Raw genomic sequence first — 24059 nt, 5'->3', positions numbered from 1 at the left:
TTATATGTGTTTGTCGGGAGCTGAGGTTTACACCGGAGTTACCCCAACACCAAGGCTGCCTATGTACGATGTTCGTTTCCACATTACATACGTGGTAACTTGTAAGCGGGCACGAGGCGTATGAAACAGAACACTCGTGTTATAACAACTGTTGTTGCCCCACCATGTGAGGATAATAAATTACATTCATTCAACATGCTTTGCTTCCAGGATACCTTTACCCCACAAGCATGAGGATTCGTGACGATGGTCGCTTGGTTGTCAACTTCCGCACGGAGGCGAGATTCCGAGGTCAGTTCGTTGCCAGCCACCCCAGCTCGGACAATGTTGCCATGGTAATGAGTGCGTCACATCCGGAGTTACAGATGACCTTGAATAACCTCCGGAATGAAGCGACATATAATAACCCCGAGCAGAAATGGTCGTTCGTGTCAGATTATGCAGTACGTATTTTAAACAATTATATTTGTGTGCAAAACATGTTTAAAAGATAAGTGACTGTTATTATATCACCTTGGTGCTGCCATGATATTGTATTTGTGGAGAGATATCATTCCTTTGTTAAAAATGTTAAAATATGAGACCGTTTTATTCATACAGTGTTTTAACGATTGCTGTTTTGCTGTTGATTTCCTTTTATATGTTGTTTAAATAATGACTTTCATTATCGCTTCTATGGGAAAAATAAAAATTATATTACAATGTTCACTGTAGGTTCGTGATTATTCTGGCACGTACACGATCAAGTTGATTCCGTGCACAACAACGGCTGATCAATCATATGACGTTCCTATCGTGTGCAATCCACGTGAACCGTTGTCGTTCGAGATGGACATCAGGTTCCAACAGGTAAACTTAACTATGGGGTGATGGGGCAAGTGCCTTATGTAGGACCTCACCCATGTACAATGTTGGGTGATGGGGCATCTCTGGCTTAAATTCCTCATCTTATCGCAGTTTGTCCGAGGACCTCACACACATAGCATGTGCGTGTACAATACTGGGGTATCTGTCTAACTCTGGGCTAAATCCCAGGTCCCATGGCGTGCCTCACTGTAAGACCTCACCCAAAAACTTCCAACCAATAGTAATGCTCAAAATCCAATGTTTTTTAAAAAAACATCGGCCAAACTAAAACTTTAATTTTGTTTTTATTAAAACAAGTTAATTTTAACAAATATACAACAGGTGAGTGACCCCGTGGCTGCCGAGTTCAGTCTTAACACCGACTTCTTCCTCCTGAGCAAGAAATCACTTTATTTGAGCGATGGCTCGATGGGGTTTGCCGAAGACAGCGACGTCGCTTTTGTTGAAGGTTTGTCGACTTTTAACGATTTTATGAAAACCTGGTGTCAAGATATGGATACTGTTAGGGCATGCTGTTTTCGTAGCTCCCAGTTTTTATAGAGTTGTCCATAAGGTTTTTGTAAATAAATGAGCGGCAACTTTTTTATCATCCCATGACGGGAAACATCAATCTGTATACCACAGGTTTTTATACCTGGTAACGATTTAACAATTTTGTGTGTTATTGTGTTTTCCTGCATAATATAACAGCTCGGACACCATATCCACTAAGTTAGAAATCCCTCTTGAGTGTTGTGTTTGTTGGTACACACTCCATAATAGTAGCAGCATCAAGCCTCGAACCCAGGATCTTATGTTTACGATGCAATCTTTACATATCATAGCAGATACTAATCCACCATATTTATAAAGGAGCTGAAATATACGGACGTGTGTTGGTGGACCCGGTTCAAAACCTCGGGGATTCCTTCGACGCTCATATTGAGAAGGTTTTCATCTGCAGTGGGAGAGACGGTTACGTTCCCAAATACAATCCAACGAATGGTGAATACGGTTGCCTTGCAGATGCGCCGAACCTCAGGAATAGATTCAAAGTCCTGGTAAGACGTCTCACCTTGTACGGGGTGGAAACATAGTTAGTTTATTTAGTTTGGTCTTCTGGTAGTTATCATTAACTTCATCAAACCGAACTTTTTTACTGCTTTGTTTGCTATTTGTCAGAAAATTAAATAATATAAATAGAGTTTAATAAAAACAAAGCATGAATAACCTCACGTACAAAATGAACTATTTTAAGTTTGTTGTAATATATAGCTTACTGGCTGGATAATTTGGCTTCATATCACTTTATTGAAAATTAACTTCTAACATTTCCAGGACAAGGAACAGCCCGACACGCAAGACACCGAAGCCAACAATGTTCCTTTCAACGCCAAACTCGCCATCGACGACAACGAAGCTTTGCAGATAGTCAGGCAAGCTGGCACCGATGGTTTTCGGATGGATTCCGCTCCATTGTTTTCGGTAAGTTTAAAAATTATACTACGATATGGTTTTGTAACTCTGGCCTGTAGTGAGTGAATGTAACTTATTTATCCTCGCATGGCGGGCAACGACGTACGTTATAACACGGGTGTTCTGTTTCATACACCTCGTGCTTGCTTACCAGATACCACGTATGTAACTTATTTATCCTCGCATGGTGGGACAACAACAGTCGCTATAACATGGGTGTTCTGTTTCATACAAAAATTTCATTTTTCGGTAGGTTTTAAAAAATGTGTAAGTTTTGAACACCTCTTTGCAAAGAATAATTTTTAAAAGATTTTAATCGCGTTTTATTTATTAAATTGATTTCCCAGGTTACAGTTGGTCGGGAATGGTACATGCATACTATATACACAGTGAAGGGAACGGATAATCGAAAGAAGCGATCCAACATTCATACTTATCATTCACTCGTCCGTTCATCACATAGCAGGCAACGAAGAGCTGCTGCGGAGATTGCCGACACCATCGGGGAAGAGAAAGACAGAGGAACCCAGATGATGCACGTTAAACTAGATCGAGCAAGTCCGCCAGTATTTAGGGATAACTCACGGAGACCATCTGGGGTGACAACAACAGATAGCAAAGCTGGTGGCTTCCCATTGCTGGCTGTGATTATAGGGGGAGTCTCGCTTCTCGTTGTTGTTGTGATGGTGGTCGGGGTTGTTTTGTATAAACGGCGGGGACCAAGTGAAGCAACTCCCGCCGCCGCTGCCGCAAAGACTCGTTACACTGGAGGTAAACATATAGTGACGAAAAAGAGTGGATCCGGTACGAAATCAGCGGTGGTGGCCGGAGCAACAAGCAGTAGCGGTTACAGTAGCTCCGATGGCTCCGAAGTTTGATTTCCAATGAACTAGAATAGGAAATGACAGAAGTTTCAACCTGGCTTTCAATTCGCCTAAAAATCTGTAAAAATCTAAGCTTCAAAAGCCGCGTGTTTCATACAAAACTTGACCGCTATCTACCTGCGAGCATGTTGCTATTTATTGACGAAGACAGAGAATCCGAAGTATTATAAAGTTTTGTATTTTTGACGAGACCGCTCCGTTATGTACCAAGTACAACGGGCGGCCTTATAGAATTTGTAAATCGCTGCTTTGAACCCACAGCGATGAATACGTCAGCATAAAGTGAACATTTTTTATGGCCCTGTGATTTTGCAACTCGTTGTCAACTGAATTATTGTTAGTGGTAAATTATTGAGTGTCGACCCTGGAGGTCGAGTTCGCTGTTCGCTTCGAAATGCCGTGCAAGCCGAAGGTACGCGGTGAGATCGCCCCTTATTAACCCAAAGGTTCGATAAATGACCCGTAAACTTTATTGCACTAATGTACAGTCGTATTTTCTCATGTAGAAATGTCCGCGACTTTAGTTTCTTTACAGCACTGTCGTGTTCCACTGACGATGCTGTTTAACACTTGTAGAGATACTCAAAGATACTACCCCCCCCCCCACCTCCCCTTTAAATGGTCTAACAAGAAAAGTGTACGTCGGCCTGTATTTTACCTGTTTCTGCGCCCACTGGGTCTGTTTTTTAGTATTATTCTACTGTTTGTGCAAAACGCTTGCTGCACAGTCACAAAACTTTGCGTTTTTTACTTCTATTAATTTTAAAACCGTGCTTCAACATACTAACTGCTAACGTTGCCAGCGTATTAACAACCTTCGCTTAACTTCCGTATTTAAAGCTTCACTCAAACTTGTATGAAACAATCTCCTTTTTAAACCTCCGAATTTTTGTTCAAAAACATCTAACTTAGTTATAACTTAGACGTGACTAAACTTTCCTATTAACGTTGGGATGACATTATAATTGATATTGAGCAAACAATAAATCGATCACAGTGCTGTTATCTTTTGGTTCTTGTTGGTTGTGTAAGCAATGAAGCCATTGTATGCAGATGTTTTAGGATAACAAGAGGAAAAAATGTTGTCCTAAACTACATTAAACGCAACGAATAAAAGGGGTTTATTTATATAGAAGGCTGGGGTAAGATGGGACACGGGGTAAAACGTGCCTTTAAAAGATCTACTTTTACGGTTATCTATTTAATGATGAAAAAAAAAACATTACAATAATATTCGACAGTACTCTCACAGTGAAATGAAGTGTGCGACAAAGGCGGGTACTGTTGTTATGTATTAAAATATGGTGTGGAACGAAAACAACTTTTTGGGGATCAAATGACATTGTTATGTTCAATACATGATGTCATTGGAAAGACTTTGGTATTGTTGAAAGCTATGTATTCTTGGGCAAGACCCTTAACGGTAATTTCTTCAACCCAGTGGACAGTGGTCACTAATGGGTTGTCTAACTTGTCAGCCACACTATATAGATATAAAATAAAATAAGTTTATTCCACAGTCCATCTAATCTTTGTTTTTTTTTGTTTTCCATCATGATTTACTCTTTCCCAATCCTGTGCTTACTTATAGGAGTAAAATAGAATTCCTTATGACATGCACAGTGAAATTAGAACGATTAAAAATATTTGGACAGGATGTAGCGGTGTTTTTGATGTACATTGAAGATCCTTTTCATATGGAAATATCTGCAGGGAACTGTTCGATGTTGCTTGCACTGAGTTTGTTGTTAAATTCTGTACAAATCTACAACTTACCAGGATTGATTCATGAAAAGGATGCACAGCATGTAGGAGTAATATACTTAACTTTACCAATTAGTTCAAACATTGCAACCATAAAGACGCATATTAGCTGTCCAAAGGACCTTTTTACAAATTTTAAATATGGAACACTTCTCGACTATTTAACATTGTGCTGCATAACAATATATACTGCTAGCCTGGCTCTTATGTTTTGTATATTTGTGATGAATTTTATGTAGTTAATTCATGTAGATGACCCTGTTACACCAATTGAGCAATACTTCGCCTTCATAGTATAAAATGTACATTCTAGTAAAGTCTGCAGTCTTATTACGGTAGCAGCTTGGAGTCAAATGCCCATGCTCTTCAGCTTAATGACACAATGGGGCGCCTGACTGTAACCCAGAGGTACTGGGTTTAAGGCTTGTCGTTGCTACCATTGTTGGTGTATGACGTATGTCTCCTTGGGCAAGATACTTAACGGCTATTGCTCCAACCTAGTGGTGTGGGAAATACCCGACATTACAAATAAAAACTGTGGGAAATACCCGATATTACAAATTCCCCATCTTCTCCTTGCTTCATAGATTTCTACAGTTTATTAGGTGTTTATAACATTTTTTATTTGGTATCTGCGAAGAGAAAACACCATGAAGCTTCTCATCTTAAATGTTTAACCAAAGAGGTGAGCATAATTTATTGCTGTGCAGTTTATGGTATCGAAAAATACTAAATATCTTTTCAGGGTCTGATGTATCTGGTACGAAAGTGGGAACATCCAGATCATGTTTATAAAGACGAAACAAAATCCTTGAAAGAAGTTGTAAAATTAGATGATCATAGAAGCGTTTCTCTGCAGCAACAATTAATGCAAAAATTGTCTAAAGGAAAACGTTATTTGTTGCCTCACCCTGGGATAAAGGTTACTAAATACAAGGATGGTAGGCGATCCAACATTAAACTTTCAGGTGCTGGTTTTACAGTTAGTTTAATATAGCATAAATTTATACAATACTGCCCCATTACACTTACAGTCTTATTTTTACAATGGTACAGATTTGGACAAAAACTTTCTTGTTGGAGTGGATGACTTGGCCAAGTGTTTGTTTTCTGAAGATAGTTTGGTTGTAAAACAACTTGATGGTGAACCTTGCACTGGTGAGGATCTTATGAGGCTTGTAAGGGCAGTTATAGAAACAGGAAAAATAAAAACTGATCAAATTCCCCATGTCCTCGCAATAATGAAGGTATGGAATAGTTGTACGCTGGTATACTGGTTTATGGTGATATTAAACCAACTGTACAAAGTTGAGAATAAATATTTGAGCAATTTAGTAAAGATGTTTTGTATGGTAACCTGTAAGTAACTGTAAGCATTAAGCAGCATATGATCTATGTATTATGTTTTGACTAAAATATTCTTTAGTGGATTTCTGCTTACAAGCTCAAATACATGGTTGCATTTCATGGAAAAATTAATGAAATTATAAGTGAGTATGGCGCTGCTATGGAGTCCAAGGTAAGAAAGTGAACCAAATACAAGATAGTAAAGATAATTGTGTAGGCGAGTGTTTAACTACAATGAAATTATTTTATTTAATTTAAAGGCTTCTTTTTGCACTAAATCAATAATACCAATAAAACCTGCAAGTTAGGGGATTTATTTTACATGTGTAATCACATGTACACCTGTAATAATTTTATGTGAAATGGATTGCTAAAGTACATTCTATGTAAATTAAAATTTTAGAGAATGAAAAAAAAGACAAAGCTAAGTCATTCATTCAATATTATTTTTATCATGTCCAGCCAAAGATACTACCATAATAATCAATAGCTTGCATGCTGTTTAAGGTATGAATTGATAAGAGCACTCATATACACCTATAAAACTGTATTTACTTACAAACGAAATATCACAGACAGGGGAAAAGTACATTGACCCAAAGGTGTTGGAACAGTTTCACACTGAATGCCTTGAGAATGCATTGCAACAATTTGAAAGCGATATTGTGTTAGAAGGAGATGAGAATTTGAAACACAGGAACGTACTGGAAGTACATTTAAAAGTGAAATTTGCCCAAATTAAGCGAAAGAACATTACATGGAAGGTATTACCTATACACATTTTAATTGAGTAACATCACAACTGTATCTTAATAGAAAAAAGAGAAGAATTACATTATGCGTAAAGTTGTTGCTTGTGGAGATGTGTACATGAAGGAGATGGAAAAGGTTAAGTCCTCGTAAATGCGTAACATTTTAAAGATAAAATCAATCTCACACTTGTAATATTTTAAAAATCTTTTTTTTCAACAGATTGCTGGTGGCCGTTATTCAGAGGATGTTGATGCAGCACGAGTGGTTGCCGAAACAAAAGCAATCGAAGCGTTTAAAACATCAACCAGTGACTGCAATCAGCACTTTGTGAAGGAGTGTGAAAATAAACTGCATGAAGCTATTCAAACAAAACATGAAGAATTTGAAAGAGCAACCGCCAAACGATTGGTAAATTTACTTTTATGTTAATTATATCTTAATATGTTTTTTAATGCTTACTTTATATGCAGAAAACAGTTGATGAAAAATTAACAAGTTTGATAGCTGGGTTTAAAGGGGTTTATCTGGATTCAATGACTGGGGTAAATTTTATATTGTATGTGCATTTATTCCAAAGAATTTGTATAGAATAACTTTTTGTTTATAGTTTTTAACAACTGTGCATGAACGTGCATTTATAAGATCTATGATCAGATTCATTGAATCCAAAACTGCAGGAGAATTACCTTATAATGAAGAAACATTACAATCTTTGATAGATGAAATCTTGGATTGTTTTCAAAGATACGTGCCAGTAAGTGAAAATGAGTTACAACAGTTTAAGATTACATCAAGTTTAAAATTGTATCAATATGTTGATAATATCAATCTTGTCATAATGTAATACATTTATAACTGAAAAAAATCTTAAAAAATTCTACCACACATTTAAACAAGGATTCAGCTGCACAACCAACAGAAGAATCAGCTACACAACCAACAAAAGAATCAGCTACACAACCAACAGAAGAATCAGCTACACAACCAACAGAAGATTCAGCTACACAGCCAACAGAAGATTCAGCTACACAACCAACAGAAGAATCAGCTACACAACCAACAGAAGAATCAGCTACACAACCAACAGAAGATTCAGCTACACAACCAACAGAAGATTCAGCTACACAACCAACAGAAGAATCAGCTACACAACCAACAGAAGAATCAGTTACACAACCAACAGAAGAATCAGCCACGCAACCAACAGAAGAATCAAACAAATCAGGTCCACCAGTTAAAACATTTATGACTACTTCGAAATCACAAACCTTTATAAATATACACAGTAGGTTTTTCTGTGAAAGCCTACACACAATGCAGGGATATAATAAATAGAAACACTAATCTTCAATGAGCGTTCAATTTTTATGATGTTGTAATGATTACAGTAATAATGTTACTTGATTATATTTTGAATAAATAGATATCAGTTATTTAAGTGTTTAAATAGTCATTCTATTTTATTCCCAAGTTGCCACACATGTTACTTGTTCTTGTTGTACTTCAGGTTCATACCAAATGAATATGAAAAATTGCAACTTTGTAAACTCTCCTCTGGGTAGTTTAGGTAACAATCAACAGCCAACCACACAAACAAACAAAGATTCAGGCAATCCAGGTAACCATTTTGTACATTTGTATATTATGAAGCACCAGCACCTATTTAAATGCGCTCTCCTTTCAAACTTAATCAGGTTCTGGTAATACAAATATACAAATAAGCAATGTCCACATGGAGAGTTCTGCTCTTTTGAGTAATGATTGCACTATTGCATCATCAACACAACCAACCAAGGATTCAGCCACATCAGGTAACTTTAGAAATCTAAAATGTTGCTCTAACATTCCCAATTATGGATAAAATATTGACAATGGAATGTGACAAATAAACTAAAACAATTAACATGTAATAAATAACTAGGCCATTTGAGAAATGGTGGGAAAGTATCTGGAAGTTGGCTTAAGACGACAGCAAACACATGTTCGATCCATGTTGCCGGGCGGCCTTCTTCTATACATCTGTTTTCAGTTTCAAACTTTAGGATTATTAAACATTATCATGTTTACAAAATTTATTTTAAACACCACTAAAAAAATTCGTTTAAGAACAATTTGTGGTGGCCGGAAATTTTCTGTTTAAATGAAACTATTTAAGGATCCATGGTATCATGCAATACCATTATAAAATTATGTCAGTTGTGTTTTTACGGTTTAGACTTTGTTGTACCAATTGCGACGATGACCGGGAAATTTCCACAAATTGACTTAGAAAAGCTTGAAGAAATACTCTACAACTACCAGGACCATCCTGTTGCCATTATCAGTGTGTTTGGGGAACAACGATCGGGAAAATATTTTCTCTTGAATTTGTTATGTCATTATCTATTGGGAAATCAGGTGCATGCTTTTTGGAACTGTTTCAAAAAGTTTTATAGACAGAAAAACACCTTTAGAAATATTACCTAATACTATTGTAGTCCTAGATGACTAAAATGACACATTTTTTGTAGTCACCCAAATGGCTGGAGCAAGAAGATGCCAGGTTAACAAATGTTTTCCCTTTGAACGGTAAAGGTTCTAAGGCACTTACAACTGCTAGAATCCATATAACCAACAAACCATTCATGCTGAAATATGATAAGGAATAGGTTAAATATTAGATAATAAATTTTTTTCCAATTTTATTGTAAAATTATTGTTTAGGGCCATGCATGTAACTTTATTGGTGATTTTATACAACTGCTGCAATTTTTTTATGTCTTAAGGAAGTAGCTGTGTTCTTGATGGACACTCAAGGATCTTTTAATGAGGATATGACTGCAGGAGACTGTTCTGTATTGTTTGGATTGAGCACTTTACTAAGTTCTCTCCAGATCTACAATTTACCAGCAGGGTTAATAAAAGAAAATGATGTGCAACACGTAGGGGTAAGGAATGGTACATACATGATTTTGTTACCAGTTGCAATAAATTGTTATGTTCCCACAGTTTTATCTTTCCCAGTTTTATTATTAACACCAGCCAAAGAAATATAAAATAATTCATGAGTTCCCAAAATATTAAACTGTTGATTGCATTCGATTCCATATTTTAACCTGAGAATTGAAATATCAACAGTTCATACTCTCTCGCATGAAATCCTCTTCATTCGGTACCAAGTAGAATTGTTGCCGAATGTTATTGGGCTTGCATGTTATTAAACTCTTATCATTATTACTGCATAATTAATCGCCATCCAATAAACCAACACCATCAAGATGTTAGATTAGAGTCACTGGGACTAACAATTTTTTATTAGCTTAGTGTTCAAATATGAGGTTAGTCAACAACTAAAAACTAAAGGAACTTACTACTTTATAGAACTTTGCAAGTCAAGCCAAGGATCTAATAAAGAGTGAGGGATCTGCTTCACCTACAACTTTATCAGTGAGATTGAACAAATACAAGTACCATTACTTTTAAAAGTAAAATTAAACCATATTTCAGAGCCTTTTGATTCTGGTACAGAACTGGCAAAGGTCAGATTATGATTATGGCAGCAAAGGTGGGATGGAATATTTGGAAGAAGTTATGAAAGCGGATCAAGATGAAAACAAAGACGCATGGAAGATGATAATGGAGAGTTTTTCTGATGTCAAATGTCATTTGTTGCCACATCCTGGGAAGAAAGTTGTGAAACAGAAAGGAAGTGATGATTTTAATGTTAAAGTTGCAGGTATGACAAATGTGACAGCTTTTTGACTTAAAATCCTAGCAGTTGTGTTTGGCAAGTAGAAATATTCAACCTGCATTTATTTGATTACTAGGTTGTATACTGCCCCATTACACTTACAGTCTTATTTTTACAATGATAAAGATTTGGACAAAAACTTTCTTGTTGGAGTGAATGACTTGGCCAAGTGTTTGTTTTCTGAAGATAGTTTGGTTGTAAAGCAACTTGATGGTGAACCTTGCACTGGTGAAGTTCTTATGAGGCTTGTAATGGAACTTGAAAAGACGGCAAGAAATGGTGAATTACCTGAAGTAAACACAATACTAAAGGTATAAAAGTGCCCCATAAATAGGTTACATACGTGGTAACTTGTAAGTTGGCACGAGGTGTATGAAACAGAACACCCGTGTTATAATGACTGTCGTTGCTCAGCCACGTGAGGATAAATAAGTTACATACCAGATAACTTGTAAGCGGGCACGAGGTGTATGAAACAGAACACCCGTGTTATAATGACTGTCGTTGCTCAGCCACGTGAGGATAAATAAGTTACATACCAGATAACTTGTAAGCGGGCACGAGGTGTATGAAACAGAACACCCGTGTTATAATGACTGTCGTTGCTCAGCCATGCGAGGATAAATAAGTTACATACGTGATAACTGGTAAGCGGGCACGAGGTGTATGAAACAGAACACCTGTGTTATAACGACTGTTGTTGCCTGCCATGCAAGGATAAATAAGTTACATACGTGGTAACTTGTAAGCGGGCACGAGGTGTATGAAACAGAACATCCGTGTTATTACGACTGGCGTTGCCTGCCATGCGAGGATAAATAAGTTACATACGTGGTAACTTGTAAGCGGGCACGAGGTGTATGAAACAGAACATCCGTGTTATTACGACTGGCGTTGCCTGCCACGCGAGGATAAATAAGTTACATACGTGGTAACTCGTAAGCGAGCACGAGGTGTATGAAACAGAACGTCCGTGTTATACCGACTATCTTTACCCCGCCATGCGAGGATAACCAAGTTACATACGTGGTAACTTGTAAGCGGGCACGAGGTGTATGAAACAGAACACCCGTGTTATAACGACTGTCCTTTCCGACAACGCGAGGATAAATAAGTTACCTACATGGTAACTTGTAAGCGGGCACAAGGTGTATGAAACAGAACACCCGTGTTATAATGACTGTTGTTGCCCGCCATGCGAGGATAAATAAGTTACATACGTGATAACTTGTAAGCGGGCACGAGGTCTGTGAAACAGAACATCCGTGTTATTACGACTGGCGTTGCCTGCCATGCGAGGATAAATAAGTTACATACGTGGTAACTTGTAAGCGGGCACGAGGTGTATGAAACAGAACACCCGTGTTATAACGACTGTCCTTTCCGACAACGCGAGGATAAATAAGTTACCTACATGGTAACTTGTAAGCGGACACGAGGTGTATGAAACAGAACACCCGTGTTATAATGACTGTTGTTGCCCGCCATGCGTGGATAAATAAGTTACATACGTGGTAACTCGTAAGCGAGCACGAGGTGTATGAAACAGAACGTCCGTGTTATACCGACTATCTTTACCCCGCCATGCGAGGATAACCAAGTTACATACGTGGTAACTTGTAAGCGGGCACGAGGTGTATGAAACAGAACGTCCGTGTTATTACGACTATGATTGCCCCGCCACATTAATATTAACTTATTGCTTTTTGTCCAAGTTTAAAAAATGTTTTATCTGGTTCTGAGGTATCATTAGCACAGTATTCAAGTTCATGGGTTAACAAGAAGTCCCGTTATTGTACAATGCGTTTAAAATCAAACTATGTATATTTTTTTGTGAATAATTTTATAATGGTATGTGCCCTATCATTATAACTCTGCTCTCTTTTCTTAAAGTATAACATGAAAAAACTCTTTATTTTAAGGTCAATGATATTGTTGAGTTTCAACATAAAATCGATGAAATTAAAAGTGAATATTTTGCTACAATGAAGTCCAAGGTAATCGATGCAAAACTAAACTACTGTAAACTTACAACAAACCAATATAGACAGGGGACAGATTCATTGACCCAGCGATGTTGGAACAATTCCATGATGAATGCTTCCAGAATGCATTGAAGCAACTTGATGATCGTGATCAGTTTGAAGAAGATCAGAGTTTGAAATATGAAGCACGTTTGGTCAAAGATTTAAAATGTTTATATGAAGTTATACTTTGTTACAACAACAGACGAAAGTATTTTGTTTTTGTTTGTTAGTAATAGATGGTAGTAATGCAACATGATAACTTTGTTAGATACAAGAAAAAAGTGAAATCATGGATAAAGTATGTGTTGCTAGTAATATCTGCATGGAGGAAATGGAAAAGGTATGAAGCAAAGACTCATAAATACAGTGTGTTTAAATGAACAGTTTGATCTTTAGATTTGTTTTCAAATCAGGGTTGTCCAGGTTTTTTATATTGAAATGAAATATCAGATATGACAAGATAACCAGTTGAATCTCATTTCTTATAATTGTATATTGCATATCTATAGCAGTATTTGTTAAGATTCTTAAAGTTGTCTGAATAACATTATACTACTTACTGCTAAAGAGTTAAATAAAGTGAATCAATTGCACAAAACTAATGCATTAAAAGAAATTTTAAAAACATTAGAAAAATTAAGCTTATTATTTTAAATAAGCTGTTAGGATTGTTTTAATCAGATTGCTGGTGGCCATTATTTAGAGGATGTTGATGCAGCAAGCGTGGTTGCCGAAACAAAAGCAATTGAAGCGTTTAAAACATCAACCAGGGATTGCAACCAGGACTTCGTTAAAGAGTGTGAGGACAAACTGCATGAAGCTATTCAATCTAAACATGAAGAATTTGAAAAGCTTAACGCAAACCGATTGGTAAATTTATTATTCTGTATCAAAACACTATGCCTCCTATATGTAATCTGTAAATTCTTTGCAGGAAACATTTCAAAAGAAGTTACAAAGTCTGGTTGCTAGGTATAAATTTGAGTATAAAATTGAGATGGATAAGGTAAGTATATTATAATAGGATGTGAAAAAGCAAGCAAAGTGGTGTCATAGCTGTTTGTGTATTTCATTATTTTAATGAATAAATATTTTTTTTAGAGTTCTTTCGACTGATGTTTTTTATTTTTGTATATTTTAGGAATTAAGAAAGGATGGGACAAAAGAAGCTTTAACAGCTGCACATCAACTAGCATTTAAAAGATCTATGGTTCAGTTTATTGAATCTGTATTTGGAAGAGTTTTAATATGTCAAGAAAAACAACTAAATTCTTTAATGGATGAAATTTTTAAATGCTTTCATGAATATGAAAGTAAAGGGGGGTTGCAGCAACTTAAGGAGGAACTTTCCACTGCTGCAGCTCCTAAGGTAATGGATTTTAATAACAGAATGAATGAATGAATGTAACTTGCTTTATTTTTGCATAACGGGGCAACGACAGTCGTTATGACACGGGTTTAACACCTCGCGCCAGCTTACGAGTTACCAAGTATGTTACTTTGTGGGTGATTATTTTTTTTGGGATTTTTTCAATTTTTTATTATGGCTGATAATTTGGACAACCCATTAGTGACCACTGGGTTGAAGCAGTTGCCGTTTAGTGTCTTGCCCAAAGACACATACGCCCACAATAGTAGCAGCGAAGAGCCTTGAAACCTTTACCTCTGGGTTACAGGCAGGCGCGCTAACCACCTGAATTGCATTTATCAATGCAGGTAAAATGTATAAGCATTTGATTACAATATTAGCATATTTGTAACTTAGCCAGTTTGTTCTATTACTCCAATCCAGTGGTTTATAGTAGTATGTAAAATAAAGAGAAATAAAAACAATCACCCACAAAGCTACATATGTGGTAACTTGTAGGCGGGCACAAGGTGTATCGAACAAAACATCCGTTTTATAACGACTGTCATGCGAGGTTAAATAAGTTATTCTTTAAATGCGCTGATTTTAGAACAAGGCTGGGAATCCGCTCAACTGTTTTCGCATTGGCATCGAATTATTACAATTTATGTTGGGATGCATAAAAAACACTTTTTTTAATGTTTACACTTTTAGGCATGAATAAAGGGGTATTTTTAATCAAACGTTTGATTAACCTTTAACACTGCTAAATTACTGGATAACTAACATATAACATAGTCTTGAGTTCATGGCTGAATAGGTGTTCAATGTACAAATATGAAAAACTCCTTATTTTTTAGGTCCATGATATCATTGAGTTTCAACATAAAATCGATGAAATTAAAAGTGAATATTTTGCTACAATGAAGTCCAAGGTAATCGATGCAAAACTAAACTACTGTAAACTTACAACAAACCAATATAGACAGGGGACAAATTCATCGACCCTAAAATGTTGGAACAATTCCATGATGAATGCTTCCAGAATGCATTGAAGCAATTTGATGATCGTGATCAGTTTGAAGAAGATCAGAGTTTGAAATATGAAGCACGTTTGGTCAAAGATTTAAAATGTTTATATGAAGTTATACTTTGTTACAACAACAGACGAAAGGTATTTTGTATTTTGTTTGTTAGTAATAGATGGTAGTAATGCAACAATACAACTTTGTTAGATGCAAGAACAAAGTGAAATCATGGATAAAGTTACTGCTGTTAGATATATCTATATGGAGGAAATGGAAAAGGTATTAAACAGAAAAGCTTTTATAAATTAATTATTATTAAAAGCAAAACCGATCAAAGGAAATCAATAAGAAACTAGGTGTTCAAAAATCTTTGGGGTTTTTATTTTAAATTCGCTGTTTTACGGAAATAAATTATTTTAATCAGATAGCTGGTGGCCGTTATTTAGAGGATGTTGATGCAGCAAGCGTGGTTGCCGAAACAAAAGCAATTGAAGCGTTTAAAACATCAACCAGTGATTGCAACCAGGACTTCGTGAAAAAGTGTGAAAATAAACTGCATGAAGCTATTCGATCAAAGCATGGAAAATTTGAAACTGGAAATGAAAAGAGAAAGGTGAATTTATTATTTTATTCAAAACCCCTTCACCATCTGCATGTAACCTGTAAATTCTTTGCAGGAAACTTTTCAAGTGAACTTACAAAGTCTGGTTGCTAGGTATAGAAATGAGTATGGGATTGAGATGGACAAGGTAAATATTATAATTGTTTGTAAGAAACCAAACAAAGTGGTGTCATACCTTTTTGTGTGTTTGTTTATTTTAATAAAAAAATGTTTTTTAGGGTTCTTTTATACTGATTTTATATTTATAGGAAATTAAAAGGAATGGGACAAAGGAAGCTTTAACAGCTGCACATCAATATGTGTTTAAAAGCTTAATGGTGCGATTTATTAATTCTGAATTTGAAAAATGCCTGCCATGTCAAGAAGAACAGCTAAATTCTTTGATGGATGAAATTTTTCAATGCTTTCATAATTACGAAAGTAAAAGGGAGTTACAGAAAGCTGAGGCAAACAAAAAACTTAAAATGGTATGATATATTTCGATACATACATATAAGTGATACAGTTTATTTTTTTAACATCCAAATTTAGATTTAAATTGATACAGCATGCCTAGTTGTATTATTAAACTTTCAAGCGCGCACCTAACATGGATACTAGCGTCGTAATTCGATACTTACTCTAATCACTGTAGATGTTGGGTTAATCACCCACTCACGAAGTTGAAACAGTATAAGCAAATTATTTTGTACACTAAGTTGATAAGCCATGGAATAAAATATAATTTACAGCTAAAACAGTATATGCATATGTAATAGAAATTAAACAAAAACAAAACATTTTTAAACCAGGAACGTATGGAAAGAAAGCTTGATGTATTTTACGGTAAATTGGAAGCAGACTACTTACGAATAATGAACAAGGTAAAGCAAAGTATATTGTTTATAAAATCCTACAATGTTTGTGATTTTTAAATCCACAATTTACTTTTGTGTAATGCACAAACATATTGTACTGCTCATGGCTATAAAAATGAACTGTACATAGGAAGCTGGTGATGCAAGTGAAGCAACTCTGAATAATCTGCACGAGAAAATCGTATCTTTGGTAACTGCAGAATTAAAAAGGGCTGTTCCTTTTACAAGTATTCAAGAAAATGCAGTTGAAACATGTGAAAATAAGTTGAGGAGACAAAGATGGAAAGTAAAAGAAGCAGGTTATACCAACAGCGGTGCCTTAAAGCGGTCAGAACCAACCGGCCTGATTGGTGCTGCATTTGCAGTGTTAACTGATGCTGTTTTCGGTACAAAAGCCCCACCTAATCTTTATGTAAATACATCAGATCTTCCATCCCTTCGTATGTTGGAGGTTCTTAACCAGTAGTGTGAATGTTACCATGTTACATCATATAAATATATTCATATGCTCGGCTTCTGATATAACATGTTGGTCTGCTCTATTTGTCCATAACTCTATAATTACTTTCAGCACATAATATCCAAACATCCTGATTGTGTTTTAAACAATTAACAACGGTCTATGGGAGTCGTGAGGATATGGTTTTATAATTCTTTAAATGTTCTTTGCTTACTACCAAATAGGACAAGAAAATATCCTCGTGTTAACTATATTTTTCACTATTTTGTTTTAATTTTGTTAACTCCCGTTTTTTCATATATCACTGATCAATCAAGTTTCATAAATTATTACTAGAGTGCAATAACTATATATGATATGTCATTGCTGTGTAACTGATTGATCAGTGATATAATGTTTTAGCGTTTAAATCACTGTGAAATTTAAAAAAAGTTTTTTTTAATGCTTTTCTCCCATTTTGAATAAGGCAAGCGAATATTTTACCGAATTCGTTATTTTGGTATTTGAAGAGTTAAACGCGGTAATTTCTTACACCAAACTCTGACAAAATATGCTTAAAACTTGTCAAAGAATGATTTCCGATACCAAATATTTTCGAACATTTGTTTTTGGCTGTTTTGGTGTGAACCATGGTGTTGGAGAATAATAACTAAATAAATATTTTACAAAAAAACTGCAAAGCTTGATTAAATCTAAAAACGTACAGTCCTGAGCAACGGACCCATTGTAATGCGGACAGGAGCTGGCAGGGAATATATTTTCTCATCCGGCTATATGTTTTTGAACTTCCGCCCATCCAGTACTTAAAAGCGAGATTTTCCAACCGCGGTTCATTCTTGTCAAACTGAATGCAGATCGACAACTTTTATAACATAAATCACGTGAGTATAAACGAAAACACGGGCAGGTTGGGAATTAGTTTTCTAACGTACGTGCCCGTTCATTACTGCTATGCTCTCTTTATAAAACGAGAGAAAAGAAAAAAGTAAAATCAATGACGCGTAACGGTAACTTCTCATAAAGATCATATTAATATCGAACAAAAGTAAACGCGAACACAGGATTTTTGACCAGCGCCTCAATTTTACTTTGTGTATTTTATAGATTATTGTCTTTATATAAACAAAAGGAATAAACCTATGTAAAACTGGTGGATTGTTGTTCAGCCACAATGAGCCAACCAACCAGAGAAGGCCCTCCAAGATATTCGGTCGTAAGTGATAAGTTTATATTTGTGGTGCTTTGCTTTAGTTGTTTTTTCATAGGTAACATTTGTGCTTTAAACAACAACCATTCTTAAATGTTGTATTGCCACTGCTGTCTGGGTCATTAAAACGTTTCAAAAACAAAATTGTTCTTTCAGTCAAATTAGCATAAGATACCATCTGAACAACAATGTTAATTAAAAGTTTAGTTTATTGAAATTACAAACATAATAAAACGTCACTCAGTGCTTCCAAACACATCGTTCCACTTGAACCCGATGTACTGTGAATTGGGGCTTGGATAAGACTTATAATGCCAATGATACCCCCATATATATATATGTGTGTGTGTGTAATTAAACAACAAATCTGTGTAAGAGTGCAATTGGAGCTAGTGAGGAGTTCCCCCCCACCTTATTTGCTAACCACTAACCCCCCTAACCATCAACACCTAAGCACCAACTTTTAACACTTTCCACCAGCCTATTCTGTTATGTACCGGAGGATTCTTCACTAGTGCCCACATTTTGTCAGAAACTGCGATATTTTTTAGACTGATTCTTAACCCGTTAAACTAAAAGAATGGTTATGTATGTTCTAAATATTGTTAACAACAATTACTGTAGTGTTGGTCCTTTTGTAACAAAATGGCCTATATTGCTAACAGTAATTAACAGACGTATATTGTGGTACAATTAGTGTGCATTTTTAATGTTTACAAAGTATTCAAACTAGTTGCCAAAATTTTTATTCTGAATTCTTACTAGATTTACCTAAGTTGTGTAATGCCAGATTTTATTTTTCTTAATTTAAATGTTTTTTCATTCTGATTTATAAGCTAAGGTTAAAAAGGTGATGTTAGACTTGTTAGTCAATGTAGGTTTGATACTTCTGTTTGTCATAATTACAATTGTATAATTATCCAGCCAATGGATAATCTTTTGCTCCAGGCTGTAACTTGGTATACGAGGTTAAATTCTCAATTGTCGGATATATTTAAAGACCTAAATTTTCATAAATGAGTTGTAATTTGAATTTCTATGTAAACCGCATACCGAGCCCAAATGTGTATAAGATAAAGTTGATTTAGAAGTCAAGTTATATATATATATTTTTGCCCTAAGGAAAATGTCGCCACCCAGTGACTGAATCAACAAATTCAATTGAAAGTTAATTCGGTTTTATTCTTGTCAGGCCTAGTCTTCCCATGTCTTTTATATTTCAACAACTGTTGTTTTGCTGTTAAACTCTGCGTTGTTTCAATGATATTCATTATTTGATATTGTTTTCGAAGAGTTAAATAAAAATTATGTTATGTTATTCTCAAAAAGTTAATAATAAATGTATAAATATTCAACTATATATTGAACACCACATGTATTTTGAAGGTTATTTATTTTTATTTATTTACATTCAAAACTATACTGTTAGTGTCAGTGTTCTAAATGTAAGTAACAACAACCAGCATGTGATCATCAACTTAAATTATTAATGAACCAAATATCCCCTCATTTGTCACTGGTCTGGCTGTATTTGTGCATTTAGCTACAAGTTGTAAATAATATACAGTATTGATTTCAAGTTTTTAACCGTTTGTTTGAAAACAAGAGAAAATTGAATATGAAAGTGAACAAACACAGATTTTACTACCATTATATATGCTGTCTTATTCTTCTAATGTTACGTAATGTTTTCCCACATGAACTTTAGGTTTGTATTGTAAACACACCAACCAACAAAGTGTGACGGATGTTTATCATAGGTGTCTGACATAGGTATGCAGGGAATCAATTATGATACCAAATTACCCATCATAACTTATGTGAAGAATTTATGTACACATATAGTAGGGTGGGGGAAGATGGGACACTTTTTTATTCTATTTTCTGGTCCTATATGGCAGTAAACAAAGAACAGTCAAAGAATAATAAAAAAAGTATCCTCACAACTCCCATGGACCGTTGTTAATTGTTTAAAACACGACCAGGATATTTAGATATTATGTGCTGAAGGTGTCCTATCTCCCCCCCCCCCCCCCCCCCACTATAGTAACAGGTTAACTGGTAATAACTGATTAAATAAAGATAACAACTTTAGTATATAGCTTAAAAACACCCTGTTTTCTATGCTATTTACAATTACTTTATTTCCATTACTGCAGTTGGAACAAACAGACACAGAAGCACCAAGTACTGTAGCACCCAACCCACCAGATTATGATGTCACAACTGTTTCTATGACATCACAACCAGTGGAGACCCCTGAAGGTTGGATGATGGTTTTATTTAAAGAAGTTATTTTATTGTTTCAGCAGTTTTTTGTTGTCATTGTATTAATTGAGACTTTGGCACCAAACCTGGGGTGGCAGGGTGGGCAGGCCAACTGTGGGAATTTTATTACAAATAATAAATCAATTTATGCAAGTGTAGGTACAGTAATAGATATAAGAATATTAAAAGCTTCCTTTCCTGTATGATATGTAGTCACTTGAAGTGTATTAAATAGGGCTGAACTTGAGTTTGTGTTGCTCCTTGACATTTAAGAGGCGCACCAAGTTTTAACAACAATGGTTCTATGCTGAGCTCATTCTAAAGTTGATTTAAAATAAAAAGGGTTTCCAATAAAAAACTTTTTGTGATTTAAAACAAATTTTTGTGAAAAGTTTACTAGGGTAGGTATTTATGTAAGTGACCACAAATCTAAAATTACCAAGGATTTAATGACGGCAACTCCTTTCCTGCTTCACATTGTTGTTTTAGTGCAGTAACAAGCTTGCGAATCCCTATAAATGCAACTGAATGCAATCGCGTACACCCAGTTTGAAGATCCCCACAACCCTGGTGTAGATAACAACCTTTAAATTACTTAGATGTTGCGGCATTTGAGCAAAAGATGAGTGCAGCCGTCGCCCAGTCCCTTCCATCATACGAACAAGCCACCAGTCTACCAACGTATGAAGATACACAGAGACAGAAGGAGAATGAAGCAAGACAGGAGATGCTCAACATATTCTTCAACTTTGATGCTGATGTAAGATGAGATGGTTCTATGTATTAGTATTGTAGGCGCATAAAATACTGGCTCCATGGTTAGTGGGCTTGCTTCTAGAGGTTATGGTTCATGGGGTGGGGGTATATGACTTTGGGCAACACACTTGATGGGAATTTCTCCAACCCAGTGGTCATTAATGGGTTGTCTCAATTGTCAGCCTTACATAAAAACAATCACCCACAAAGTTTCATACACGGTAACTCGTACAAGGTTTATTCTTTATTAATACGAAACATATTCACAGACGGACAACGATGAGATTTACCTTGATGGTTACGTGGTCGGCAACGACTGCATGTTCATGTTAGCCTTTCTACTTGCCTTCTTCTTTAACTGGCTCGGATTTTTCATCGGTTATTGCATTTTACTCAATCTATCAGGAAGATACGGAGCAATGTCGGGGTTTGGGTTATCCGTCGTCAACTGGCTTATGTACCTCAAGGTAAAACTACTTTTAGGAAAAAAGTTTTAATGGTAATGTTGAATACAAAGATGACAGCCAATATGGTTGTGTATTTCATTTCAAACATGTCTGTTTAAAAACCAAAACCAACTTCAGTGATAAAGTTATGGACGTTGTATCTTACAAAATATATCGTCATGTTTGTTCTTCATCTTATTGCAGTATTATGGCCAAAGTTTAGGTTTGTAGTTTAATTAATTTGTCCATCCCTGGTATTACCTCAATCATTCTTAGTTTAAAGTTCGTGGCATACAAATGTAAACATTTAGTGTCATTTCCTACTATTGGTATCAATACAGTTATGTTGCAACTCTAGTGTAATCGTCCATAGCCATTTTTAAAAGTAAAATCAATAAAATATATTGATTGTATATTTGTCATATACAGGACAAGTAGCAAATAGGCAAACTTGTGTATTTGTTTGCATTATTGTCCAGTTAGGGTTGATTTAATAAAGTTCCATGGGTTTGCGAAAATTAATTATGTTAACTATAACTAGGTTTATATTTTTTTAGAATATTTTGAGAATGAATTGCTTTTTTACAATTGGAAAGTCCAGGGGTTGCTGCAACCTTGGAAAATACTCAATGTAGGCTTGCTTGCTGCACCATTAAAATGGACATAATTTGTTAATATGTTATTGTCTCTAACCACTGAGCTATAAATATCCTTTATTTTATATTCCAGTACACCCACCAAGACCAGCGTTACTTTCATGATGAAAAACTTTTCATGTGGTGGTTCTTCTTTCTTATTGGTATAATGGTTCCTTATGTAATATATCTGTATATGGTAATCTTATGTACCCTTGCCTATATTTGTAGCTATATTAGATATCATGTAGTCATTTCCACCACTCCCTATAACAATTGCATCAAGTATATTAAACTGTAAATATGATGGCAATGTATCACAAAGCATTTCACCACAATGTATGTAGTCCATTACAAACAGCGTTAATGCTTGTTCTGCTTAATCCTTGAACAGCATCTACCACATACTAACCACACATTGACCTCATTATTCGCAGCTGTCGTTTTATTCATGAAGGGAATTCTAAACTGGATGAAAGTTCGAAAAATGCGGAACTTGTCACCGGAGCAGCGACAAAGCGCCAGACTGTTCTTTTACTAAAAGCCCCAACGTTACAGCTTATTATAAATACTTTAATAGTACCAATCTAGAAATGGTAAATAAGCAGGCTGCTTGGAATTAAAATGATAATTTAAGATTAAATTTATGCTAAAGCTATTTAATTGTAAATATATCATTGATCTGTGATATAATAGGTATGACTCATTTACTCGCTTCAAAATAAGGTCTTTATGTTAATTTTACCCAGAAATCATGTTTTTGATACAAGTTTTAAATGTTAGATTATCTAAGCAGAAATAGAATATAATTTAATGTTGTGTATTTATTTTAAGATTAATCTTTAAAAGTGTTCATTGTACTTAAAGTAGAAACTGCGTCATCTTTGTTACGAATGTATAGAAGTTATTGTCCATTGTACAGTATTACTGCATACGGGTGCAATTACTTGCTCACAAGTATTTTGCTTTGTTCAACAATAATGGTGACTTTTAGCCCAATTCAAATCTTCTGTTCTCCAAGTGTATTCAAACTGGCCCATCCAATGTTTGTATTTCACTTCTATGTTTTGACTCTAAATCAAACCCTGTTTTGGAATATTTACACTGAATGCGCTATTCGAATTGTTCCTGAGATTTCAATATGTTGGTGTTAATACAGAATACAGAATATTATCCTTGAACCGGTAATGTGCACAAATAGGTTTGTGTTTCATTAAAGTTGTGTTGTGTAAAAGACAGGTGAATTTGATGGAGGTGATTTTGTGAGAATGCACTCGAATGTTTTCTTTTTTTGCACTAATGCAATTTAGTTACAGGGTTATTTTGGGAATATAGTTTTAGCAAATACCTGACTGTGTGGATTTTTTCCAAACAAAATCTGGCGCTATGTTCTTAAGAACCCCAAGGTATTTTACAGCGACACCTTGCGGACAGGGTGAAGCAATGAATCGAAAATTTATTTTCATCTCAAACGCCCAAGTGTTGAAAGATATTTGAGGTTGAAATAAATAAAGAAAACGAAAGTTTTTGCGGTAAAAATATGTCATGTTAGTAAGAGTATGAGGTGTATGGTACATTACGTTAAAATATGTGTGTGTTTTATAT

At 35.4% G+C, this 24059-nt stretch overlaps 4 protein-coding genes across 5 annotated transcripts in view; all 4 read left to right on the top strand.

The window, feature by feature from the left end:
- The window catches only part of LOC149724627 (FRAS1-related extracellular matrix protein 2-like), a 47356-nt gene extending 43145 nt beyond the window's left edge, over positions 1 to 4211 (top strand). Inside the window, exons 39-44 of the mRNA XM_089892211.1 lie at positions 211 to 443; positions 715 to 849; positions 1189 to 1315; positions 1720 to 1907; positions 2185 to 2331; positions 2670 to 4211. Coding sequence (XP_089748337.1) covers positions 211 to 443; positions 715 to 849; positions 1189 to 1315; positions 1720 to 1907; positions 2185 to 2331; positions 2670 to 3200 — 1361 coding nt within the window. The 3' untranslated portion in view covers positions 3201 to 4211. The remainder of the gene's footprint in view (positions 1 to 210; positions 444 to 714; positions 850 to 1188; positions 1316 to 1719; positions 1908 to 2184; positions 2332 to 2669) is intronic.
- A 394-nt stretch (positions 4212 to 4605) lies between these two features.
- Positions 4606 to 8102, top strand: LOC149724626 (atlastin-2-like). 2 transcript variants are annotated; one of them, XR_016386478.1, is made up of 11 exons: positions 4606 to 5014; positions 5611 to 5655; positions 5716 to 5938; positions 6027 to 6217; positions 6397 to 6489; positions 6893 to 7081; positions 7134 to 7205; positions 7290 to 7478; positions 7541 to 7612; positions 7725 to 7824; positions 7968 to 7984. XR_016386478.1 is itself a non-coding variant. In XM_089892224.1 (11 exons), the coding sequence occupies exons 1-10, from the start codon at positions 4817 to 4819 to the stop codon at positions 7784 to 7786; spliced, it is 1311 nt and encodes a 436-aa protein (XP_089748350.1). In that variant the 5' UTR covers positions 4606 to 4816; the 3' UTR covers positions 7787 to 7824; positions 7968 to 8102. The 2 variants fall into 2 exon arrangements, 1 of the variants encoding a protein (XP_089748350.1); XM_089892224.1 differs by having other exon boundaries at positions 7748 to 7824; positions 7968 to 8102.
- A 1375-nt stretch (positions 8103 to 9477) lies between these two features.
- On the top strand, positions 9478 to 17276 carry LOC149724625 (uncharacterized). Its single transcript, XM_089892231.1, has 19 exons — positions 9478 to 9718; positions 9836 to 9997; positions 10431 to 10496; positions 10557 to 10785; positions 10927 to 11111; positions 12723 to 12797; positions 12848 to 13042; positions 13096 to 13167; positions 13509 to 13697; positions 13762 to 13833; positions 13969 to 14196; positions 15036 to 15110; positions 15161 to 15349; positions 15411 to 15482; positions 15628 to 15816; positions 15881 to 15952; positions 16074 to 16292; positions 16617 to 16688; positions 16813 to 17276. Exons 2-19 carry the CDS (start codon positions 9854 to 9856, stop codon positions 17146 to 17148), a joined length of 2679 nt encoding a protein of 892 aa, XP_089748357.1. The 5' UTR covers positions 9478 to 9718; positions 9836 to 9853; the 3' UTR covers positions 17149 to 17276.
- A 912-nt stretch (positions 17277 to 18188) lies between these two features.
- Positions 18189 to 23627, top strand: LOC149724624 (NEDD4 family-interacting protein 1-like). Its single transcript, XM_089892229.1, has 6 exons — positions 18189 to 18355; positions 20509 to 20614; positions 21217 to 21377; positions 21643 to 21840; positions 22549 to 22618; positions 22892 to 23627. Exons 1-6 carry the CDS (start codon positions 18314 to 18316, stop codon positions 22993 to 22995), a joined length of 681 nt encoding a protein of 226 aa, XP_089748355.1. The 5' UTR covers positions 18189 to 18313; the 3' UTR covers positions 22996 to 23627.
- Positions 23628 to 24059: the final 432 nt, after the last annotated feature.

Source organism: Ciona robusta, chromosome 14 (assembly GCF_009617815.1).
Source record: "Ciona robusta chromosome 14, ASM961781v2".
Lineage (NCBI taxonomy): Eukaryota > Metazoa > Chordata > Ascidiacea > Phlebobranchia > Cionidae > Ciona > Ciona robusta.
Note: the sequence above shows the minus strand (reverse complement) of the source record. Positions and strands in the feature narration are given on the sequence as shown.

Bases quoted from the DNA above. Each gene is read 5' to 3' on its own strand.
- LOC149724626 (XM_089892224.1), top strand. From the start codon at position 4,817: ATGACATGCACAGTGAAATTAGAACGATTAAAAATATTTGGACAGGAT. The intron at 5,015-5,610 runs GTAGGAGTAATA...GTATCTGCGAAG, and splicing joins ATGAAAAGGATGCACAGCAT to AGAAAACACCATGAAGCTTC. The intron at 7,206-7,289 runs GTTAAGTCCTCG...TTTTTTCAACAG, and splicing joins ACATGAAGGAGATGGAAAAG to ATTGCTGGTGGCCGTTATTC.
- LOC149724625 (XM_089892231.1), top strand. From the start codon at position 9,854: ATGGACACTCAAGGATCTTTTAATGAGGATATGACTGCAGGAGACTGT. The intron at 15,483-15,627 runs GTATTAAACAGA...TATTTTAATCAG, and splicing joins ATATGGAGGAAATGGAAAAG to ATAGCTGGTGGCCGTTATTT. The intron at 15,817-15,880 runs GTGAATTTATTA...AATTCTTTGCAG, and splicing joins CTGGAAATGAAAAGAGAAAG to GAAACTTTTCAAGTGAACTT.
- LOC149724624 (XM_089892229.1), top strand. From the start codon at position 18,314: ATGAGCCAACCAACCAGAGAAGGCCCTCCAAGATATTCGGTC. The intron at 21,378-21,642 runs GTAAGATGAGAT...ACATATTCACAG, and splicing joins TCTTCAACTTTGATGCTGAT to ACGGACAACGATGAGATTTA. The intron at 21,841-22,548 runs GTAAAACTACTT...TTTATATTCCAG, and splicing joins ACTGGCTTATGTACCTCAAG to TACACCCACCAAGACCAGCG.